Here is a 21,968-nt window from a genome sequence, read left to right as displayed (position 1 = left end):
AATCTTCAACTCCAGAGATCATGTGTTTCGAATAAGCGCCGCGTTGTTATTGAAAGGTGTGGTGATTGGAATATATGGGTACAGTCATTTTTCGCCTTGTCATGAGACACCTCGCTATTTCGGACACCCCGCTAATATAGACAGCTGCTGAATCCCCGGCAAAAATTATAAACTTTAAATTGCGAGAAACTTCCGTTATAATGGACTATCGATCGCTTTTACAGACTTAACTGACACATGTTCCGGTGTCAGGACCGGAACATGTGTCGGTTAACTCTGTAAAAGCGATCGAGAGTCCGTAATAACGGAAGTTTCTTGCAATCAAATTTTTGTTCCATTACATTTTTTCTTTAAAGCATATTTTTAGATAAAATGCTGAGTAGCTTTAAACCAGCAACACAATGACAGATCAAGAACATTATGTAAGGTGGAGTCTGTATCATTTTTGCCGGGGATTCAGAAGCCCTCCATATTAGCGGGGTGTCCGAAATAGCGAGGTGTCTACAAGGCGAGAAATGACTGTACCCATATATTCCAATCACCACACCCTTCAACAACAGCACGAGGCTTATTCGAAACATATGATCTCTGGAGTTAAAGATTGTGAAAGTATGAAGGGGTTACAACCTGATGTACCACCTGATTCCGCCTGTACACCGAGCTGAACCAAATAATAACATTCACCTACGTTAGGATAACGCTGGCCGCGTCATAATACTGGTTTCGAGATATCGTACATGTCGTTCGAGAGTTATTACATTTTGCGTTATTACAATGTGCTTTAGAAAAGTTGTTACATTTTGCGTTGACCTTGTTATTACATTTTGCGTCAATGTTATTACATTTTGCGTCGATTCTTATTACATTTTGTGTTAATATTGCATTTTGTGGCGATTATTACATTTTGTGGTGTAACAGTATCGAATTTGAAGGCAAAGTTAGGAACGATTTTTCAATAAAATTTTCCCACCTGAGCTCCTTTACATTACAAAGGTCAACACAAATCATAGGGCTACATGGGATTCTACTAAAATACAATTTTTGTTCTATTACATTTTTTCTTTAAAGCATGTTTTAGTTAAAATGCTGAGTAGCTTTAAACCAGCAACACAATGACAGATCTAGAACTTTATGTAAGGTGGAGTCTACAGGCTTTTAACGAGGAAGCTTCAAGACAGAGTTGACAATATTAATTTTGGTCCTTTCAGGCTTCAGTTTCTTTGTCAATATAAGCACAGACCTTACCTCTACATCTGCCACCATGAACTATAGCACACAGTTCATCAAGTCCATGGGTAAAAGTTGCAGTGCAATGCAGTTCCAATAAAGAAGTATAGGAGAAAGTAACCTAGAATTAACTGAGACCCCCAATTGCTTCTGCATTTTTTGTGATTTGGCTCAGCAGTACAATGTATCTTGTGTAACGACATGAGCAGAGTACCAGTAAATGAGTGGAGAGGAAGAGGCAATGAATCTTGTGATGACCCCACTCTTATAAATATACAGCTTTAACCCTCATTTAAAGCAGGAGGAGGAGCAGCAACAGCAGCAGGAGGATCAGGATCTGGATCAGGAGCAGTGGCAGTGGTAGAGGTAGAGGTAGTAGAAGTAGTAATAGACGTAGTATTATTTTATTTACGTGTGAAACCTTCTACTTTGGGAGAAATCCCATACTAATATGGGGTCGCAAATAAGGTACAAATAAGGAAAAAAATTATTTCTAAAAAATTAAAAAATATAAGAATTACAAACAGCTCAGCCCTTACAGCCATCATCCAACAATATGCTAATGTTGTACTTGCGTATAACTCTTTTAAAACTGGCTGACGATTTGGCTGATATATCTGCAGTTGACAAATTGCCCCATACATGGCTTGCATCCTAGTTAGCACAATAACCGCTGGGCAAAAGTATATTTTTATTAAGAACTATGATGAAATATTCCCGGTAAGAAAATATTTGAAAGAAATATATTCAATGCAGATTTCATTATAAATTTTACTAACCCACTCTTCCAATACAAAAAGAAATGCCAAGTTAGTCACTGTCCCAGGCTCACAGTGACACTTAACTTGAACTTACTTTCTCGTAATTACACTGTTTTCAATTAGCTTTTGCAGTGCAGAGCACGTGTAAACAAACATTATGAAACCACTGACCTGTATATGCAAAGCTGGAACCCAAAAAAGGTCATAAAAGCGAGACGGACTACTTGCACAAACATTGACGGGCTGTGGTAGAATTCAATGTCCTCTCCTTCAGATATTCTGCTCGATTCATGAATTGATCTCCTGGCCTATTGAAAATAATGATCAGTATCACAACAAATCAACCCTCTGAAGTTACAATCATTTTCACAGTAGTAATAATTAGAACAAAAGGTTATTAGAAATAAGTTAGTATTAATAAGACCGATTGCCACAGCCCCCAAAATTGAAGGTTCCATCCACTGATAACTAATGACAACAATAAAACTCCTAATTCCCTTTTTACCTTTCATGACAATATTTCCTCGCGTGCTGTTACTTTGGGAGTTAGAAAAGGATATGTGGGATTTAGATTTCAGTTTTTTTTTTTTTCAAAAACACTGTGCAAAACTCACATTGGTTCATGCATCAGTGTGCGTTCATCGAGATATGAAGCACACAAGACGTTTGGAGGGCACAAAAGTTCCTTAACAGTTCGCAGAGAGAAACTCTAGCTTCTTGAGTGCTCTCCAAACTTTCCAAATGCTTCTTATCTTGATGAACACCAATTATTGTTTTAAAATACTTGCAACGTGCTAGTTTAAAATAATGTTGTATTAAGAGAAATACGCTATTCTACGTCATCAGCATGCACAATGAGAATTTGAAGCATGCTTGCACAATTTAATTTGATTACACAAATTTACTAGCTACAGACTGTATTTTATAATAACTTTCGCCTTGAAATCAGATGCTATTATCAATTTGTTTTTCAACCTGCAAGGAGACAAAAAAGAGGAGAAGGGGAGACGGCCTGATCACCGGTTAATTAATTTCACAATTTAAACAACCAAGAAGGATGAATCAGGCCCTTCACTTTATTTTCAAAAAAGGTGGGTCAGTTCTGAAAAGAGGAATAGAGCCACATTTTATTGATATTGATGCAGTTCAGAAAAAGAACACTTATGGCTGTAAATCACTTACTTTGCCATATTATTTTGCTTGTGTTTTCGTTTCAACAGGCCAAGTGTTTTCATCACTACATGATTCTTCTTGTGACAACAGTAAGCCAGCACTGAGCATGAACTCAGAACAATCATTGGCCCAGCGAGCAAAAAGTTTGGAATTTGCTTTAACTCAAAGTAATGTAAAAATCCCACATCCCAGTAAGTATCCTGAATGTGTCAGTAAGGAAGTGGAAGCCACTTGTTACACCTTGGCAGTTAATCATGTGAAGTATCTCCAGCAAATGGAAAACAATACAAACTGTATCCATGTAACTGAAATAGGATAAACAGCACCAGCACAATACCATTCAGAAGTAACACCTTTAGCAGAGTAGTCACTGTAGAGAAGACAAATGCCATGTTGAGATGATCTAAGGACACTATGGGTAAGGTAAGTTCATAAGAAACAAAATGTTTTAATATGCTATGAGCTATGAAACCACAAGATAAGATGGCATTAGAACGCGTTGCACAACCGATACCAAACAGCAACAAAACCACGATTGAATTTTCTTGCTCAAAACGGTACAGCGCAGTGAGTTGAACGCAAGAAAACAAGCTTTCAGTGTAAAGACTAGACATGAACACACTTGCGGGGATTATGCAAAACAGAAGAGAAGAAATCGGGGCAACCTTGTTTCTTTTAAATAAATATCGAGTCAGTATATAAAACAAAACAGCTGCTAATGTGAAAAACAATGTGTTTTTAGTCCATCCACAAGCCAGAAGGGCACTGGCCCTGGCTCATAAAATATTTAACTGCTGGTTTGAATATCCAGGTGACGCGCGGTCCTATAATAATATCCAAGGATATAACGGGAAAAAAGCCATATACTACTCATATTTGTATCCTTCTTCTGCTATTTTCAGAAAATAGGCAGCATCCCACTTCCCTAGTCCTCCGAATAGCTTTTGAAATAGTGAGTCGCTCCAGGTAGGCTGAAATGACATGAAACAAAGACTGCTCGACGAAACTCGAAGAGTCGTAGTCTTTGATGAATTCGTTGAAGACAGCCTGGAAATAAATTTCAACGAGCTCATAAAAAGAGCTTTAATTATTGTATGGCTGGTTTCATAAGACGTAACTTTTATTACCTGAAAGAAAAGAAAAAGAAATCTCGAAGAGATCGCACAGTGGATCACAAAGTCGAGTACGGCATGTTGAATTTAGGAACTGATACCGCTGATATTTCAGGAATGGGAAATGACGGCTCCTGTCTCTTTTCACTACGCAGACTCGTTGGCTGGTGACTTTCTTTCTCAGTGTTGCTTGTTTGCTTTCTTTTCTTGCCTGGGTTATGCTCGAAAATCACCGTCGCTTTTTGTAACCGACATGCGATGTTTTGTTCAATGAGAGCGCGCGAAAATAAATCAGGAAGTTCTTCTAATCAATATAACACGCCTTGAATGAAGTAAATATAAACGCACTGTAACTTATATACAAGACATTTTTTCCTCAGGCTGTTCGTTGGGGTTCACAAGTTTTTCTTGAACGAACTGTTTGTTCCTATACACTCTTGCATCACATAGAGGTTATGTTAGCACAACACCTGCCCAGGGAAATCATCCCATTTCAGGAAGGAGACGAACGCGGGTGATTTATGTTTTACCCCAGGAGTCAGAATGGGAGAACTATCGCCAGGGGCTGATGACTGAGAGAAGAAATGTACAGAGAACCTGAAAAACGTCTACATTGCATCCTTTTTCTTAATATAATTTATTTATTTTCTCTGCTTGAATTATTGTTTGGCTTTCAACCAAGTAAATGGTTTCTACAGATACAATGTCAATACATATATGCCGTGATTATTGGTTCCAATCAATGTAGCTTTGAATTGTTTAGCGGTTTGTATAATATCCAAACATCTTAACATGATCACTCTCCTGATAACTAAACCCTTATTCATTCCATAGGCATTCTACGAGGAACTTTAATAATCAAAATATTCCACTATAACAATTACAAATCTCTTCTTCCTCATTTAAGGAAAGACTATTACAAAAAAAAACTGAAACAAGCTTAAAGCTATAGGCAATCTGGAAGAACTCTTAAAAACATTAGTACTTCTGACAGGAATAGAATCGCCATCTGCGGTCCCTGAAAGTGCAACAACAGAAAGACAAATGAGAATATATTTAAATGCTTCAAGCCGGCCAAAGTTCCCCAGTGGATGTTTGCGCATGCTTACAAAAAAATGAGAGGTAAGAAAGAGAGGTGCCTGTCTGAGGTCAAACAACATCAGATTTCTTTTACTGCTCCATTTCATTGTCACACTAGGCAATTGTTCGCGCAATTTTTCCTGCATTTGGTGTTGACACGTGTTACAACACAAATGGCCAAGAGCTACACACTCTAAAAAATGAATAAAACGAACGTACAAACCGCGTGTGGCTATTATTGTCGTTTAAAACCAAGTTTCAGAATCATAGTCACACACATGCACGACTATGACTCTGTAACAGAGCCAAAATATTGTAAAACTTTTCTTCAGTTTAATAAACCAAAACTTGGTTTTTAACAATGATAACCATACGGCCGGGGGCCTCGTGTCATTCATTTTCTTATCTAAATTGTCAGATGGCTTTGGATTTCAACACACTCTAAACTGAATATTGTTGGAGGAGAATCTCGTCCAGGCCTAGTTACACTAACTACAATACCAGTGGAGAATCTTAGAGGTGAATACCAGGAAATATCAGAGGGGAAATATTAGATGGAAATATCAGAGGGAATAGGGTACCATATTAACTGCAGTCCCAGAAAGAAGACATCATAGGAAGAAATCAGAGGCAATAGCAGAAATATCGACATGAAAATAGAAGACAGGTCAGTGAATATCGCATGAGGAATTATGAGACCGAAATATTAGCGAAACTACGAAACCAAATGAGAATATCTATGTTTGAAGGATTTCAGAAGGGAAGGGAAAGTCATTGAGCAAAAACGAGAAATTTCGAGGGGAAATATCAAGGGGCAACATCGATATCAGCCTAGAGTTTCTGCCTAGACTTCCCTGAACGTCCTGCTACTTGCCCGGGGAAGTCAGCCTGTGGTATGATAGCATCAGTATTATCGAATGTTAAATGATGGTCTATCTTACTCGTAGTAGTTGTGGTGATAACTGTGTGCTCCTGCTAAGTAGTACCCATAGGGGGTGTGGTAAGTAAAGGGCCTGTCATAATCGGTAAGGAAGCTCCATCTGCAGTTTTTCCGATGCCAGGAATGACTGTGGCAGCACCTGAACTGAAATCTAAAAATTAATTAAGTTTCAAAAAAACGTTGCAGCAATTTGTATGGCAACTGGAATATTTTCTGAAGTCTCATGAAAAATCTGGTCAGTTTCACTGTGTAATGCATTCCTCGTGTTTTAAGAACTTTCGTCAAAATCGAATTTGAAAGTGTGATTTTATTTTCAGCAAGACAAAGCATTTAACTTCGCCTGTTTGTGCAGATTTTTGAAAACATAATTATTTAGTCTGTTTAGTTTATTTCTCTGTGGTCGCTATGAAATATCACTGTTTGCTTTCTATATTCACTGCTCCAACTCCAAGATATATTTCAAGTTCTGTTTTATTATTAGGCTTCCATTTCTCACTGAGATTTGCGGACGGCTCAGTTTATAAGCTAAACTTTAACTGTGACAGTGCGACGTGCATTGGTTATTCACCGGCTTAGGTCAGTCCGTATAGGAAAAAACCGAGCCCTCAAGACCTTGGACACAGTTTTTCCCTATACGGACCTCCCAGCCGGTAAATTACATAAATATATATTTGCTGCTAAACAAAATTTATGCATGTTTCGATGCATCGAGCGAATTTAGCTTACCGACGATCTTCTTTTGCATTATTATGCCAGCTATATATGCCTGTAATGAAGCCACTGTGTGGACATTTATAATCCAATACCCCGTCATAGGAATTTAGTACATGACTCCAGGAGCAGTGTTCAGCAGCCGAGTTTGACTCACAGCTGAAAGCCCAAATCCTGTCCTCGATGCAGTCTCTATGTTGACTTCTAATACGACTGACCGAATAGCCTGTTAATACAATAAAAGAGCAGAAAGGAGTTCTCTTTTCCACAAGTATGATTACTTGTTACACTGTCCCCATTTTCCATTTTCCCTCCCCCAATGTTGAATCCACGTCAGGCACTTAGTGCAAAAAAATGCCCGTGGTGCGACTAACAATTATTTTTTCTGGATGTCTGATGTGAATTCAACATTGGGGGGGGGGGGGGGGGGAGAGGAGGAGGAGGGGAGGGGGAGGCATTTAGCGTAACAAAACGGCATTTGTTACGCTAGAGCAACTCCAAGGACTCCAGAGCCCTAATGCTTTGTTCCTTATTACCTCTCTAACTAAGAAAGTTTGTAAAGCCTTCAAGATACTGTGCTCGAGAGCCTCTGTTAGTCATAGTAACCTCCTAGGGATTACATCAAGATTCTTCTGCACGCGAGAAACAGAAGGTAACTACTGTCCCACTATGTTGAATTGTTGGTCTGGAGTCTCCCCTTTTACGGCCAAAGATTTGTTAGATTAATACATTTAGATACCTCCCACAAGAACATCGCGGAAATGAAATAAATTCTCTTTGAAAAATTTGATGGCACATTTGAGAACAGACTTTTTTTCAACGCTTTTCATTTGGGGAGCTTCTTCACTTTCTTTCACGTATGACGGTATGATTGATTTCTTGCATTTTGTTCTTGTCATTAGCACCATCATCATCATCATTGTTGTCATCATCATCATCATCATCATCATCATCATCATCATCACAGAAATTGCAATATATCTTATGGCTTGTGACATGTGTTATTTTCTCACCTTTCCCACAGTCATAGTCAACTAGACCATCCCAGACGTTCTCCCAGCTTTCGCCTGAAGGTCTGCTGTGGTCACTGCACGACGCACTGCCCAGGTTGATCAAGGTCGTGTCCAAGACAAACAGCACCAGGAGAAGACCTAAATTGAATCGTCGGTCCTTCATTGGTAAGACTTTCCGACGTGCTGAAACTGGACTGGATTAAAAAAAGAACAGAAAGGAATTAATTTGGGTGAGTTTACAGCCCAGTCGCCGAGCTTTATACTCGGGGACTCACTCAATAAAATTTTATTCGCGGAAGCTACGCTCGTAGATTTAACGTCTTACAGTTTCACAAACCATCTTTTACCGAATGGTACCCCTTTTGCTTCAGGCAAAAAACTGTTCACAAATGCTCTGAAACAGGAAAAACAGAGGTTCAATTCTGTACCATCTTTTTTTTTTCAGTGACACGAGTAATCTTTAATGCTTTGCAATTTCTGCTGAGAATTTCCTCGAAGTTTTTTTTCCTTCACATTTGGATTTAATTGTAATTTGAAACTGGATTCTTTAAATTTAATTGTACAGTTTATCTTCCTTTACTGAATATTAACCCAGGTAAGTGTGAAACCGAGCCGAGTCAAAAATTATACTGTAGATAGAGAATTACAGTGAAACCTGCATTAAATCCACAGAGGGAAGCGACGAAAACATTTCACGCTAAGAAAGGTTTAAGAAAGGAAAGAAAAAGGTTATCGGCAAAAGGCAAAAACGATATTATTAACTCAAAAGTGTTCGCACGGAGAAATGCAGGAATTCGTAGGTGGAATCGGTCATCACGACAGTAAAAGGCTGTACGAAAAGTGTGCCAAGTAGTCCAAACTTCGTGTGCTTGGCGAAGTGATTCAACGCAGTGTTTAACGACAACTTTCCAAAGTTTTGCGAATGGAATAAAGGTCAGTTACAGAAACGCTGCTTCCGAAATTTATTCAGAATTTATTTACCTATGTTGGAGGCTATGAAGTCCGTGTTTCTCTGTATTTTGCTAAATGAAAACTATTGCTTGAAGCAAGAGATTATCAAGGTAAGAGAGTGAATCCCCCATATAGGTCCTCTAACTAAGGTAATCCCTCTTGAGTTATTTTTAGACATTGCACCCAGTTCTTCCGCGGATATTACTCGCGCGTTGCGTGGATCTTTTCGTGGAGGATCTGCCTATGTTTCGTTTCGTTTCAAAGCAAAGGAAAACCTCCAACGCTGTGGGGGTGTTTTCTTTGATGTTTTGATTTCAAGCAAAGGAGCTTCCGCTCTCGGTATGTTTTAATACATTTCGAAAATAAGACGGATGTCCCCTGTACAGACGGTAACAACTGTTTGTGCAGTTTGTTTGTGCAACTGTTTGTGCAACAACCCAAATTGATCGGTCAAGCCCAGCTGACTTCGTCCTCAGCTGACCGTATAAAGCACCGAAAAAAGGGTTTAAAACTTCCTTAATTTTAATCTCAAGCGGCGTTAAATTTTTGCCGTGGAAAAAAAAGATAAGCTTAAAAGCTTTATATGACGACCAACTTCTGGTCCTTTTTTTCTTTGCAAATTGCCATGTATATGTTAAATGGAAAGATATTCGTGTTATTGATATCTCAACCAGTGAAAAGCAAAACTGTTTGTTACGTTTGCTATCGCTAGAGTTCCGAGTTCTCTAGTTCCCGCGTAGAGCTGCCATGGATCGGAAACCGTGGTTTACTGGTACAACAGAACATAGGATTAACAGCCCTGACCAATCAGAGCGTGCGTAGTACCTCAGTTATTTTATAAAATAATAATAACCATTTCTATAGAAACACAGAAAGTCTTATAAAGAAATGAAATAAAAAAGATCTCACCTGAGTACAATTACAACTCTTCCTCCAGAAGCTCTTGCGACACTTCACTGCCAGAAGTAGCAAAAAGAATCTATTTTCATTGCTCTAAATACATTTTCACATTTAATAAGAGCCAATTGGAGGCTGCCTATGAAGCGGATGTACACTTAAAGGAACTTGAAAGTGGATATCCAGCTGATTTGTTACGTGCCAGCGTTTTGGAACGTGCTTTTTTCTTCCTTGTCAGTTTAACGGGAAGTCATCCATAGACTGTTGACTAAGTTCACTACTCGGCGTTCTTCCGTGCAGATCCGTCTATCCAGCGAATTAGTAAATCCAAACCTTCGGAGTTGCATGGAAGCTTTAAAAAGTCTGAAAAAAGCCTTAAGTCGGGAGACCGACTATGAATTTACCCTCGTATGGCCCCTCGTATTTCTTCCTCCTCAAAGCTCAGTCACGTGCAATGAACAATACCGCAGACACGTAATGAAGGCTCAACCTTCTTTCTACGATGCCGATATGTTAACAAATGGTGCCATCTTTTCTACGTTCAAAATACGGACCCGCTCACCATTCGCGGTAGATCCACTCTGAAAGATGGCGTGGTCAATGAGTGTATATTTCGAAACAGGTCGTTCCGCGAATTCAAAATAGCAAAAGAATCGAATGATTCAGCGAAGGTCTTAACAAATGGCCTAATTACTAATATATCTCCTCTTTAAACTTGTAAATATATTTAATCCTTTATTTTATTTTATTTTATTTTATTTTGATCATCTGTGTAATTGATTTCGAGCAAATAAGGTAAATTAAATAAGTCTTAACTGGATCTAGAATCAAACTAGAAATCAAACGGGTCATCGATCAATGAACAGAAAATGTGGACGGAGTGTTACTACAGGCGACATTTAAGAACATTTACGAAAGTTTTAGGTGCCGATAACGACAAGGTGCATCGTATTCAAACCCTTGGAAACACGGGAGGAAACAACAACAAAGATGGCATGTTTGACTACAAAAGTGGCTTTCATCAGAGTGAAGAGAAACGTAATTGTCATATTTATGTTACCTCGATAATGATTATTACCTTTATTATGTTTTAGCACAAACAGAGTACATTATCAGCTGTTATTTTTCTATTTGTCCCATTAGTTTTGTCGCTTTTGTGTTTATTATATTCGCATATTGTGCAGGAATGTTTGTCGGTGGTGGTATCAAATAACGCGTACGTGGTGTCAGATGAGTGTAATGTATTCTTGGTTTTCATGTGACGCAGTCATAATTTTTTTAAAAAATTACCTTTTTTTCGGAGGTTTTAGTTTTATCAGATATAAGAACCTCTAGGAACTTGACGTTTTACAACGTGTTAGCTCGACAGGGTTCTTCGTTTTGTAATTTTCCAAGCTTTTGCGTTGCGTGACATTAAATGGAAGGCTGTCGCGTACGTCAAAAGATGAGTTATCGCTCGAGGTTTTGCTAACTGAACAATTCTTGCACTAGAAGAAATATTAATTTCAACGTGTCGGAAGTCTAGAGTAATAACTTTTCGTTTCCATGGTAATATTCAATGACAGATGTTTCTGTTAGTTTACGGTCGCTCTTACAATGTACAGGGCAGGTGTATTTAATGCAAACAGAATTACCGTCAATGATTGGAGATTGCTATGTCTGAGGAAAATAATTTACCAGCTCAGGGACCAGCTTAATTATAGTGAAAGCCACACTGGTAATCTACATCATAGTGACTCGATAAAAGAGGGATATCAGTACAGTATGTCTAAAGACGGCTTTTGAATCACTCTTGTTACAAAATTATTCTTCATTTATTCTGACAATTGAATGTATCGTTGTCAGTATCTAACATACTGATAATTGGAGTTATAAAATACTTGATTCTCATGCAAGAGACGAATATGGTAGAAGCCATCCCGCAGGTTTATGTGTACTGTTAAAAGTACCACCCACCGAGAGCTTAGTGCAGTATTTCCAGACTATGCACTCACTCGGTGGCAAAAGTGCAGATTAGTACATATGAAGTACATATGAAATAACTGCAGTGAACAATGTGAGAGACGACAACTGCTTTATTAAACAATGCTGTGCCGTAGGGCCACAGACTTTATGTAATGTGTTACTCAGTAGCAAAGCCTCACGTTAAATACCAAACGTGACAGTGACCCCAGTCTCCTCTAACACATAAGTGAGTCACAACTCAAATCAACTTCAGTACGATTACCGTAGCTTTCACTTTCATCTATCGGTCAGTGGAAATAAGCAATGTTGAGTTAATTATATATTTTTAGTATAATTTTCAGAGGTGAATATAAGAATTGGACATTCTGATTGGTCGAAAAGCTCATTATATGACGCTATATTCACCCCGCTAGGTTACTAAGCTCGCCATCTTTGCCATCTCGGTAAGTAAACATGGTGGACAGTTGCTGAATGAAGTTTTCAGTTTTTCGAAAATGACTGCGATCGCCCTTGGACCAAAAATCTTTTCAAGAACTCGTACTCAAGGCTTTTAAGAATCGTAAACGCAGTGGTTGCGTCGATCGCCAGCAGGTCAGATCGATTGACCGCAATTTATTTTTCTTCAAACTAAAGCTACTCATTTTTAGGCGATGATGACAACTGTGAATGAAGTCAACAACGATAAAACAAGGTACCGAATGAATTTATTTTTCGTAGTGTTTCGCTCGTTTGTTTTACTGCCGAACTCGATGAGTAAATTGATTGACAATCGATGTACATGTAAGCTTATTATTAAAACTACGGCTGCATACGTGTATGCACACGAACAATTGCGTCTGTGTTTTTATGTTCGCTTTGGCTAAATGACCGGCAGCCGGTCAAGGTTTTCAAATCACCAAGTGACCGGCAGTCTGATATTTTTCTCAAATTTTAAGGAATCGAAGGGACCCATCCAATTCAAACTATCACATGTCGATTAAGAACTGCCAAGCGATCCAGAAGAGCTTTATAGTTCGCAAGTCTAACGCTTGGTTTTATACGCTCGGCTCAGATAGCGAGACCATGGTTTGCGACACAATTTCTTTAGGTTGACTGCCGGTCACGGTTTTCAAATCACTAAATGATCGGCAGTCTGACATTTTTCTCAAATTTAAGGAATCGAAGGAACCCATCCAATTCAAACTATCATATGTCGATTAAGAACTTCCGGTCATTTAGTGATTTGAAAACCTTGACCCGCTGCCGGTCATTTAGCCACAGCGTTTTCTGTTTTACAACGTTATTTTGTAGTCCTTGATATTCATCTCTGAAAATTACACTAAAACAGTTATTCGCCTCTGGCTCAGTGAACATTGGTGAATATTCACCAATGTTCACTTCGCCTTTGGCGAATAATTGTTCAATATTAGTACGATTACAGCTTCATATTTCTTTGAGACATGCATCTATCAGCATGTACATATCACGCATGCTATTATTAGAACCGCTGCGCGCCGCAAATGATCAACACTCGTAGCAATACGTCTGGCTACAGCCCGACTTACGATCATAGATCGTCTTATTTTAGTTTAATTCTACGGGATCTTCCTTTCAGTTCCTCCTGAGATTACGCGATCTTCATTGATAATTCTGTTTGATACAGCACAAACACAATAAGCAATACAGGAAGAAAACTACTGTAAACATATCATTATCAGCTGATGCCAGTTTCCGCGTGTGAATGAATGGAGATTCGCAGTATTAGGATGTTACCACAAACGAAAAAGCGTGACAGGAACTTGTAAATAACGCTCCTAATTGCTTACCGCCAAAAAAATCATGTGAAAGGTTTCGCGATCATCATCCTGTTGTTTGTCTAGACAAACGTTAAGTTATCGATTTTTATCGATACGGTTGAACAAAGTCGGAAAATTTTAGAGACGTTTGTATGCTGGAAGGCATGTTTGTGCCCCCAGCATACAAACGTCTGTAAAATTTAACGACTTTGCAAAGCTATGACCTTGTGTAAAAGATACGACTCCCAAAACTTGCCCGTTAAACTAATTTCACAGTACTCTTTCCAGCAGGGTCGACAGATGCTACATGACCAATATCAATAGTTGAATTAAACGCGGAAAGGTCTTTCACTAAAGGGCAGGAGCCCATTACGGAAAGTAGTAACGAACGTCATCGGAAACAGTTCTTTACGCGGGAAAGGCCTATATTAAAATAAACCTACTTGTAAAAACGCCTTTGCAGTTGCACGCCTCGAGTAATGGGCTCCTGTATGGCGCTGGCATCTGATGGCAGAACTGGCGCTCAGAAGTCGCCGCGATAACAAAGATCTATCGATATAAATGAATTACGATGGTCAGTGACCGTACGTAAAGCTGCTGGGGGTTGGCAGCGTGGCCGAAAGGTTACAGACCCCGATTTCAAGTCCCGCTCTAGCCATTAGCTGGAGTTGTTTCTCGGTAGTCCCGAGTTGTACTCCTCGGCCACGTTTGTAAAAAGCCAAATGATTCACCCCCCCCCCCCTCCCCCCTGCCAGTTGAGTATCCTTTATAAGCGTCTTTCGTACCAAGGAATAAAATTGCTTTAATTGTTTTTGTTCCTCATATATTCATTTGTATGGATAAATCTTGCCAGATTCACAATTACTTTGAAACAAACCACCTTCCCCTCTGCACCCACCCCCAGCTACGGTATAGGTGCATAAGAGAGCTTATCAGTAAGCCGTTCTGGGTATTTCAAGCGTTGAGATTATAACAGCTTATAACAGCTCAACGCGACTTACTTTAATCCAACAAACAAAACACAATTTACAGCCCAAACAAACCCGGTTATTGCGTTTACAATAAATGTCAAACTCGCGACCGACGGGTCACAGAGCCGCACATATAAACACGTCTGGTATTTAAAGTCTTTTAAATCCAAGAGTAACTGTATCCTTCCGATGAACTTGGCACGTGTGGATTTTATTGTCATTAGTTGGAATATTATCTTCAGATGAGGATAATGAAATTTCTGTAAGGCATTTTAATCATCCAGTGCGGTTGGTTTTCGCGGTGTAACCCCTAACGTAATTAGGAAATTACCCCCATGGTGTTCATTGGTAGAATAGAACGCGTTAGACTTGTGTTTTTTCTGGGGGTCAGTGGGAAGAATTTCCCACGGGTAAATTTTGTACAGGAATATAAACAGTTCTCACCCAAGCAAGTAATCTCTTCGTCTGGGAGACACCCAGTTTGGAAAATCCGGTGTTGAAAGAAAGGATTGCCGACAAATAAGCTCACTCGAACCTCTGTCAATCTTGACGTTTGGCAAGTTAACTTGGCGACTTAAAACAATACACGAAGAGAAAGACGATGTGGCGACTCGTTTTATTTGCTGGATTTCTGACTTTTCCTCTATCTGCACTGAGCAACTCTGCTGCTGAAAAATCGTTCCGCGATCGTCAACAAGGTAGAGTTCAGTGTATTATTATATTTTGCCTTTATCGTCACGGATTTGTTTACTTCCACTGTATTTCGTGACTTGGGATATGCAGACTGATGTAATCATTCTGGGAATCATTTCTTTCCACAGAAGACCTCGCGAAAAATATTCAAGAATATGAAGTCATTGTGCCCCAGGTTGTGACAAACACTGGATCGTTTTTGAGCAACGAATTTAAGGATGCTATTGGCAACGAAAGATTGTATGTGCGATTTCGTGCTTTCGGAGAGGAATTCCTGCTAGATTTAAGGAAAAACCGCAAACTTATGGATCCCAGGTTCACGAGTGAAATCTTAGATAACTTGCATCAGCCACCGAGAGTGAATTTATCCAGAGACTGTTACTACACTGGAAGTTTGCGTTTTCGTTCGCAATCCGGTGTTGCACTAAGCGGATGTCACGGGCTGGTAAGGGATAACGTCTCTTTGTTTATTCCGCGAGGACGGTTTTGTTGACAAACTGCTCTTGATTCATGCTCTAACCGATCCCGGCAAAATATTCATAGCTTCTATCATCACAAGTGCAAGTGTTGAAAGATGAAGCGTGTTTTTTACTCTCGCGTGACGAAGTCTAGACTGTTCAAATTTTGCCCTGGAAGGTTATCTTTGCAAATCTTTTAGTGTTTTTTTCTTCTTTTTTTTATCACAGATGGGGCTGATACAAACTTCAGAGGAAGACTATTTCATAGAGCCCATGGCCAAGAAAAAGAAACAACCTCATTTGTTTTACAAGAGGTCTTCTGTGTTAGCATCGTTGCCGCAAAGTTCGACCTTCCCGACTCATCCCCAAGGTAAGATGAAAGCGTTGCTATTCTTTAATTTGTTGTTGGAGTCACAGGTCAAAGATCATTGCCTGCGTTTTTCCGACAGGCGATGAAATAACTCAGGCTAATCCTGTCATCTGCTGCTGAAAGAGCCTACAGCAGCAGAATTAGCCTGCTGACTACCAGACGTTTTGCCCCCCCCCCCCCCCACCCCGCCTCGGGACTCCCATGTAAAAAGCGCAGGGGTACTCGTCGTACCTCTTAGGGTGTTCAGCTTCAGAAGGTCCAGAGCGGGAGCTTTTTGGTGCCTTTTAGGGTATTGAGGCCAAAAAATATCACAGGAGATTAACTGCTGTTTTAGAATTGGTACCTCTAAGAGGTGAAAAAATTTCAAGTCACGCCCAAAAAGCAGGATCTTGGGCTCTTCACAAAATTTCCGACAAGCACCCCCGTCCTTTTTATATGGTAGTATCCCCCGGGCGTTTTGCCCTCGTGCCGGACCTTGTAGTATGCTGTTCTTGTACAATAGATCTGCGATTATGTGTCAAAAAAAGACCCGCAAACGCTGGTTAGCTCGGAGCCGATGATTTTCTCTATTCTTATCACCTCTCTGCGGTAATAATGTGTTGATATTCTGGGGAGATATAAGAAGTTGATCACTCTCAGAAATTTTCGACTACGTTTTAGAACTGTGCCTTCTCACTGACTTCGTCCGTATACGTAACTTTTTTGTACAGTCACATTAAGAATCGAATCGCATAATAAAGAAAAACAACAGATGCGCCATAAAAATTCAGTAACACAACTCGATTTCTTTCGGTATAAATGACCTTAGCTGGACGAAAGCAAGGTTGCAGCACGTGACGTGTTTTAATTCCACTAAACGACTGACTGTAACTATATCTATCCCATGCTTTGTAAAAATCAGCCAGTCAGGAGGCTAGAAATCCGTTACATACTACGAAGGTTACCCGACGTTCATCACGGTATCACTGAAATTCCCTTCGCAAAAGATGTTCTCGTTTAGCTCACTTAAGATTTTACGAGACGATATTGAAATATGAATAACGAACAAATTATTTCTTGCATTCTACTTTCTATAGTTTATAAGGACTATGGAAAAACCTGACTGTAAGGGGAGAAAACTTCATGCGACTTCAGTCGGTATTTAAAAATCAAGATCTCACGATAAGCCACTCGTTGCATAACTAGTAAATACGCCGTTTAAGTACCGTGGTCTGGATCCATGTCAGGACGAGTCTATCACACATTCACTGGTCAGTTTAGGACTTTGTTCTCAAATCAAGCTCTTGTTGGCTGCTTCCGTTAGTGAAGCGGTGTTACATTTTTGAGGAAAAGGGGAAGAGTGATTTTTAAGAACGTGCCCGTTTCACACAAATCCTAGGTGTTTGGCGTTTAATTAGGATATAGGGGTGATGTGATGTGATGTGATGTGATGTGATGTGATGTGATGTGATGTGATGTGATGTGATGTGATGTGATGTGATGTGATGTGATGTGATGTGATGTGATGTGATCTCAGCGATCAGTTGAAACTTCCTCCCATTACGCAGCTCTCATTTAACTTTGCTGATCTCGTATTCGACAAAAGCTTCATTTTGTCAGCTGGCAGTTAAAATTTTGAGCAATTCTCAGCAATCAGTTTAAACCCCACCCGTACTCTCCATTTATAGATTGTAAATGGGCGGTTTTACAAGTAAGGCTCTCTTAATCGGATACCTTTCGCGCAAAAGCTTTCAGTGAAAAATAACAGATAATGGGTTTTAACAGCTTATCGCCGTTGCTTTTTGTCATTTATCTACGCTAAAGATCTTGTAAGTACATATTTCACAAATAACATAGATAGCTTTTGCCATTGCCAGTTATCTGAGTATTACCGGAATTAATTGTTTTCAAATCCTGTAGATTGAAATGTAGATTGGCAAATTCTTCAGGATATGGCCTTAGATTGTCAGTAAAAGTACGTTGATGGTCTCATAATCTATAAAGATCTTCACGGTTATTTACAGATATTTAGTAACTGGTGCTATAACGGTTCTTGCAGTCATGTCATCATATGTTCATTTAGGAGAGTTATAAACCGCTTTAAGATTTTTTAGGCGACATTTGTCGCATAGTTAAGATACAAGAAGTCTGAGAAGTTGACCTACAGTGTTGTACTGGGCATATAACGTTTCAATAATGCTAGTGACACTATCTGCGGGTTACATTATCTTTTTTTTTTAATTCTTAATTAATTTTTCCTTTTATACGCAGATTAAAAAGTAAATACTGACACTTACGTAACACTTTTGCAGCCATCTCGAAGCAACTCTTCCAACGCTGATTAAAGTTCGTAATTAAAATTATTTAAGTGACTTCAATTGAAAACGAAAGCTGTAATTAAAAGGTATTTAAGTTGCTACCAAAATGATTTCAACTGATCCGTTCTTTATCGCTTACCTCTAATTTGGTTTTCTCATTACGTAACATTAGCAGCCATCTCGAAGCAATTCCTTCTTACTTAAGAGGGCCAATTGCAACATGTATCTACAAAACAGATTTAGAGCTACAACTGTTTCAGATACCGCTAAGCTGTTTTAATCTCCAGTGTCGACTTCTTTCTTTCAATTGACCTCTTGAAGGAGGAAGGATTAAAATATCTTGGTTGGAAAAAAAAAAACAAAAAAAAAACACACACAAAAAAACAAAAATCACGAGACTTTTTGGTGACAGAAACGGCTTCACATTTTATCCGGCCGTTAAGAAACACACGGCCCGATAAATTGACAAATCACAACGTGTGTATCAACTGAGATATAAAATAAAATGATACATAATCACGGAAAAAGGAAATGTAGGGGAAGGATAAAAGTTCTGAGTTAGAGACTAAAAACTTTTAATTAATGAGCCAACGCAGTTATTTTCTTGTTGAGGAGGGCTCTGGCTATACGATGCTCCTTTCTGACCCAGAAGAAGAATCTGCAAGTTTAGAAAGGGCTTAATTTTCAAAGCGCTTTCTTTTGATGACCTTTTCCTTTAATTGAGAAAGACATTAGTCGATAATACTCTTGGGGTTACAAGGTTATAATTATATTTTCAGAGCGCGTTTTAGTACCTTTGGAAGAGAGCCAAAGGATTTTGTGTACGCTCATGCTTTGCTGTATATCATACTATAATCTAGCTTTACAGCTTTGGAACCGGTTATTCGTAAAATTTAACCCTTTCAAATATAGGTAAAAATTGTGTCGGTCGCCCAAACTTGCAACCCTTAAGCTACAGTGTCTCAGGATTTCTTTGTATGATGTCAAAACTAAGCGATTCATTCAGAAGTTTACAGCTCGGTTATTGTAAACTTTCTTGTCGTTATTATTATTTCTACTTCCACGATAATATTCCTTTAATTGCAATTCTTCAAATCTTGTTTTCAGCTCATGGGATTTCGAAAAACTCAAAGTTGCAATTTTGGCAGGAACTTATCCACCGCCAGCGTCGTTCATTGGACACTGAGGTCACCATTCAGCTTTTGGTTGTTGTTGATAGAGACATGATCAATTACCATGGCAACCAGTCTGTTGAGGAATATGTATTGACCGTTATGAATATGGTAAGTAAACCAACAATAGCTGACCTAAGGGCTAAACGATCGGACCACCTCGAACAACTGTCTGGAAGATTGAGATTCTTGAGGAGCCACCTGACAATATACAAATTTATTTTTGCGATGTGTAAAATTATCGAGAAATCGGAGGAAACCTCGAAATGTAAACTTGCTAAGTAAATTTAGACGGATTGCAAGAGAAAAGTGCTTTTTTGTGGGTAGATCGTGAAGAGATTTTGAATGCGTCAAATAAAAAGGCCAAATCTATCAACGAGATGAGAAGCCGAACAGGTAAAAATCCAGAAACTGTAAATATTTCTACCAACGTGTACCACGTGACTCTGTTCTAAATGGTTGCAATGCAATGTTTGCATTACACAGGGATTTCTAGGCTTAAGCAAAAGTATCTTTTACTTCCTCCGATTATAATTTCAAATCCCTATGCCTCTTGAAAATCTTTCATCGTAACGATGTGGTCCGAGTTACGAGTTATTGAAGACTATAGACATGCGCATAACGAGACTTGTTTTTCCCATTTTTAAAGGTCGCCGAGTTATATCGTGATCCAAGCATTGGAACAAAGATAAACATTGAAGTCTCCAGGCTGATGTTACTGTACAACATGCCTGTAAGTAAGAAAAGCCCGTTTGTCGAACTTTGTCCTAATGCGATTTCCGGTGATCTTAGTTACGTTTCCGAGAGCTCCATATGAAATCCATCATTACAAGTGAGTCATAATGCTCCAAGAAATTCCTCATTTTACCTCTGTCAAGAGAGAACAAAGGGTAAGAGAGTTAATCCCCTATATAGGCCTTTATCGTAACGTAAACCCTCCCAAGTTATTTTTAGATCACTCCCGGTCTCAGAGATCCCAGCATGGTCTCAAAATAGCCATTCTTGTAACGTGGATTTTGTACACGTAGACAACCCAAGCGGCTTTACACGCATTTTCAACCTCCACGAAAACATCCACGCAACGCGCGTGGTAACAATATCCGCGGAAGAACTGGGTACCATGTCTACAAGAGGAAATACCAAGTGAATATGGCCTACATGGGGCATTTACTCTCTTACACTTCATCCTCTCTTGCTTGTGTTTGTTTTCTGGTTATTAGAAAGGATTGTCAATCACAAACCATGGTGACAGAACTCTAGAGAGTTTCTGTAAATGGCAGCAGTGGATCACAAAAGACAGATCCAGTGAAAATCCAACTTACGACGGAGCAGTGCTGTTAACCAGGTGATTGTTAATATCTGAGACAAGGAGTAGTCCAGTTACGGAATTAACCAGGCATTTCTATGACACTTATTGACCCGCGTATAATGGAACGTTTATCACTCGCCGGATTACAATCTCTTCTGCCGACAGTTTACATGGCTGAACTGATAAACCATAGAAATACGTGGTCTATTGTTCCTATGATCTTAAGGTTTTTGTAATCAAGTTATCTGTGTAAAGGTAATAGGCGAAGCCACAAACCAATATAGCTGATACATCCTGTGGCTTTGTTAGCCGTTTTAGAGAGAGTAGGAGGGTGTATCGATGTCAACATAAGAATCCTCTGCCCTTTTTTGCCATAAAGACTGGCTTTTACCTAGTAATCCTTTGTGAAAGATGTGGAAGAGTAATGGAAAAGCGCAAAAAGAGGACAAATAACACGAAAGCAGAATATCATTTTGGGTAAAAATTGACGAAGTTTCAGAAGCCAGTCACTTTCTTTTATATTGTCAACACTTACCATGTGCGATAGATATTCATGGCGTCTCGCGTATAGCCAGCCCGAACACTTTTGAACATTGCATCCAAGTTCAATAATGATGGAGATGTGGTAGATTCAGTTGGAAGTCCCAGGTTGAACTGATGGTCGGGCAAAGTAAAATATAGACCTCCTGTTGAAAGAAAATGAATGTATATGTTAACTTTGATGAGTCTGCAAAGGAGCTTCACTTTACTCTAAATAGGCTTAAGTATCACCCTACTCCGAGAGAGCTTGCTCGCAAGCTAAACCTTTGTACCAACATAAAAGCTGTTCTAAAGTAGCTAATGGCAAATTGCCTCCATGAGACATGCATCTTGACATGGATGATTGTTTTGATGAATACAACTGCCATGATTCCCTGCAGACACGCCTCATAGAGGGAATTGGCTATTACACAGGTATCAAAACAAATTAAAATGCAGTAAGTAGTAAAAAGAAAGAAAAAGTAAAAGAAAAATGAATAAAGGGAACATAGGGATTGTCGTGGGTTGGAAGTATAGTCGAACTGATGAGTTACGGCAACAAACATAGGCGTTA

At 39.2% G+C, this 21,968-nt stretch overlaps 2 protein-coding genes across 2 annotated transcripts in view; one reads left to right on the top strand and one right to left on the bottom strand.

Moving 5' to 3' along the window:
* Positions 1–2,058: 2,058 nt before the first annotated feature.
* Positions 2,059–21,968, bottom strand: part of LOC145497920 (hemagglutinin/amebocyte aggregation factor-like) — a 71,243-nt gene continuing 51,333 nt past the window's right edge. The window contains exons 6-10 of the mRNA XM_081477800.1: positions 21,411–21,558; positions 8,018–8,211; positions 7,020–7,230; positions 6,295–6,444; positions 2,059–2,296 (exon numbers count right to left, since the gene is read on the bottom strand). Coding sequence (XP_081333926.1) covers positions 2,209–2,296; positions 6,295–6,444; positions 7,020–7,230; positions 8,018–8,211; positions 21,411–21,469 — 702 coding nt within the window. The 5' untranslated portion in view covers positions 21,470–21,558 and the 3' untranslated portion in view covers positions 2,059–2,208. The remainder of the gene's footprint in view (positions 2,297–6,294; positions 6,445–7,019; positions 7,231–8,017; positions 8,212–21,410; positions 21,559–21,968) is intronic.
* Positions 14,393–21,968, top strand: part of LOC145497745 (A disintegrin and metalloproteinase with thrombospondin motifs 19-like) — a 58,654-nt gene continuing 51,078 nt past the window's right edge. Inside the window, exons 1-6 of the mRNA XM_081477595.1 lie at positions 14,393–15,274; positions 15,398–15,714; positions 15,956–16,097; positions 19,502–19,677; positions 20,216–20,299; positions 20,787–20,911. Of these exons, the coding sequence (XP_081333721.1) occupies positions 15,178–15,274; positions 15,398–15,714; positions 15,956–16,097; positions 19,502–19,677; positions 20,216–20,299; positions 20,787–20,911 (941 nt within the window). The 5' untranslated portion in view covers positions 14,393–15,177. The remainder of the gene's footprint in view (positions 15,275–15,397; positions 15,715–15,955; positions 16,098–19,501; positions 19,678–20,215; positions 20,300–20,786; positions 20,912–21,968) is intronic.

This window comes from Orbicella franksi, chromosome 1 (genome assembly GCF_964199315.1).
Source record: "Orbicella franksi chromosome 1, jaOrbFran1.1, whole genome shotgun sequence".
In the NCBI taxonomy this organism is placed as follows: Eukaryota; Metazoa; Cnidaria; class Anthozoa; order Scleractinia; family Merulinidae; genus Orbicella; species Orbicella franksi.
Note: the sequence above shows the minus strand (reverse complement) of the source record. Positions and strands in the feature narration are given on the sequence as shown.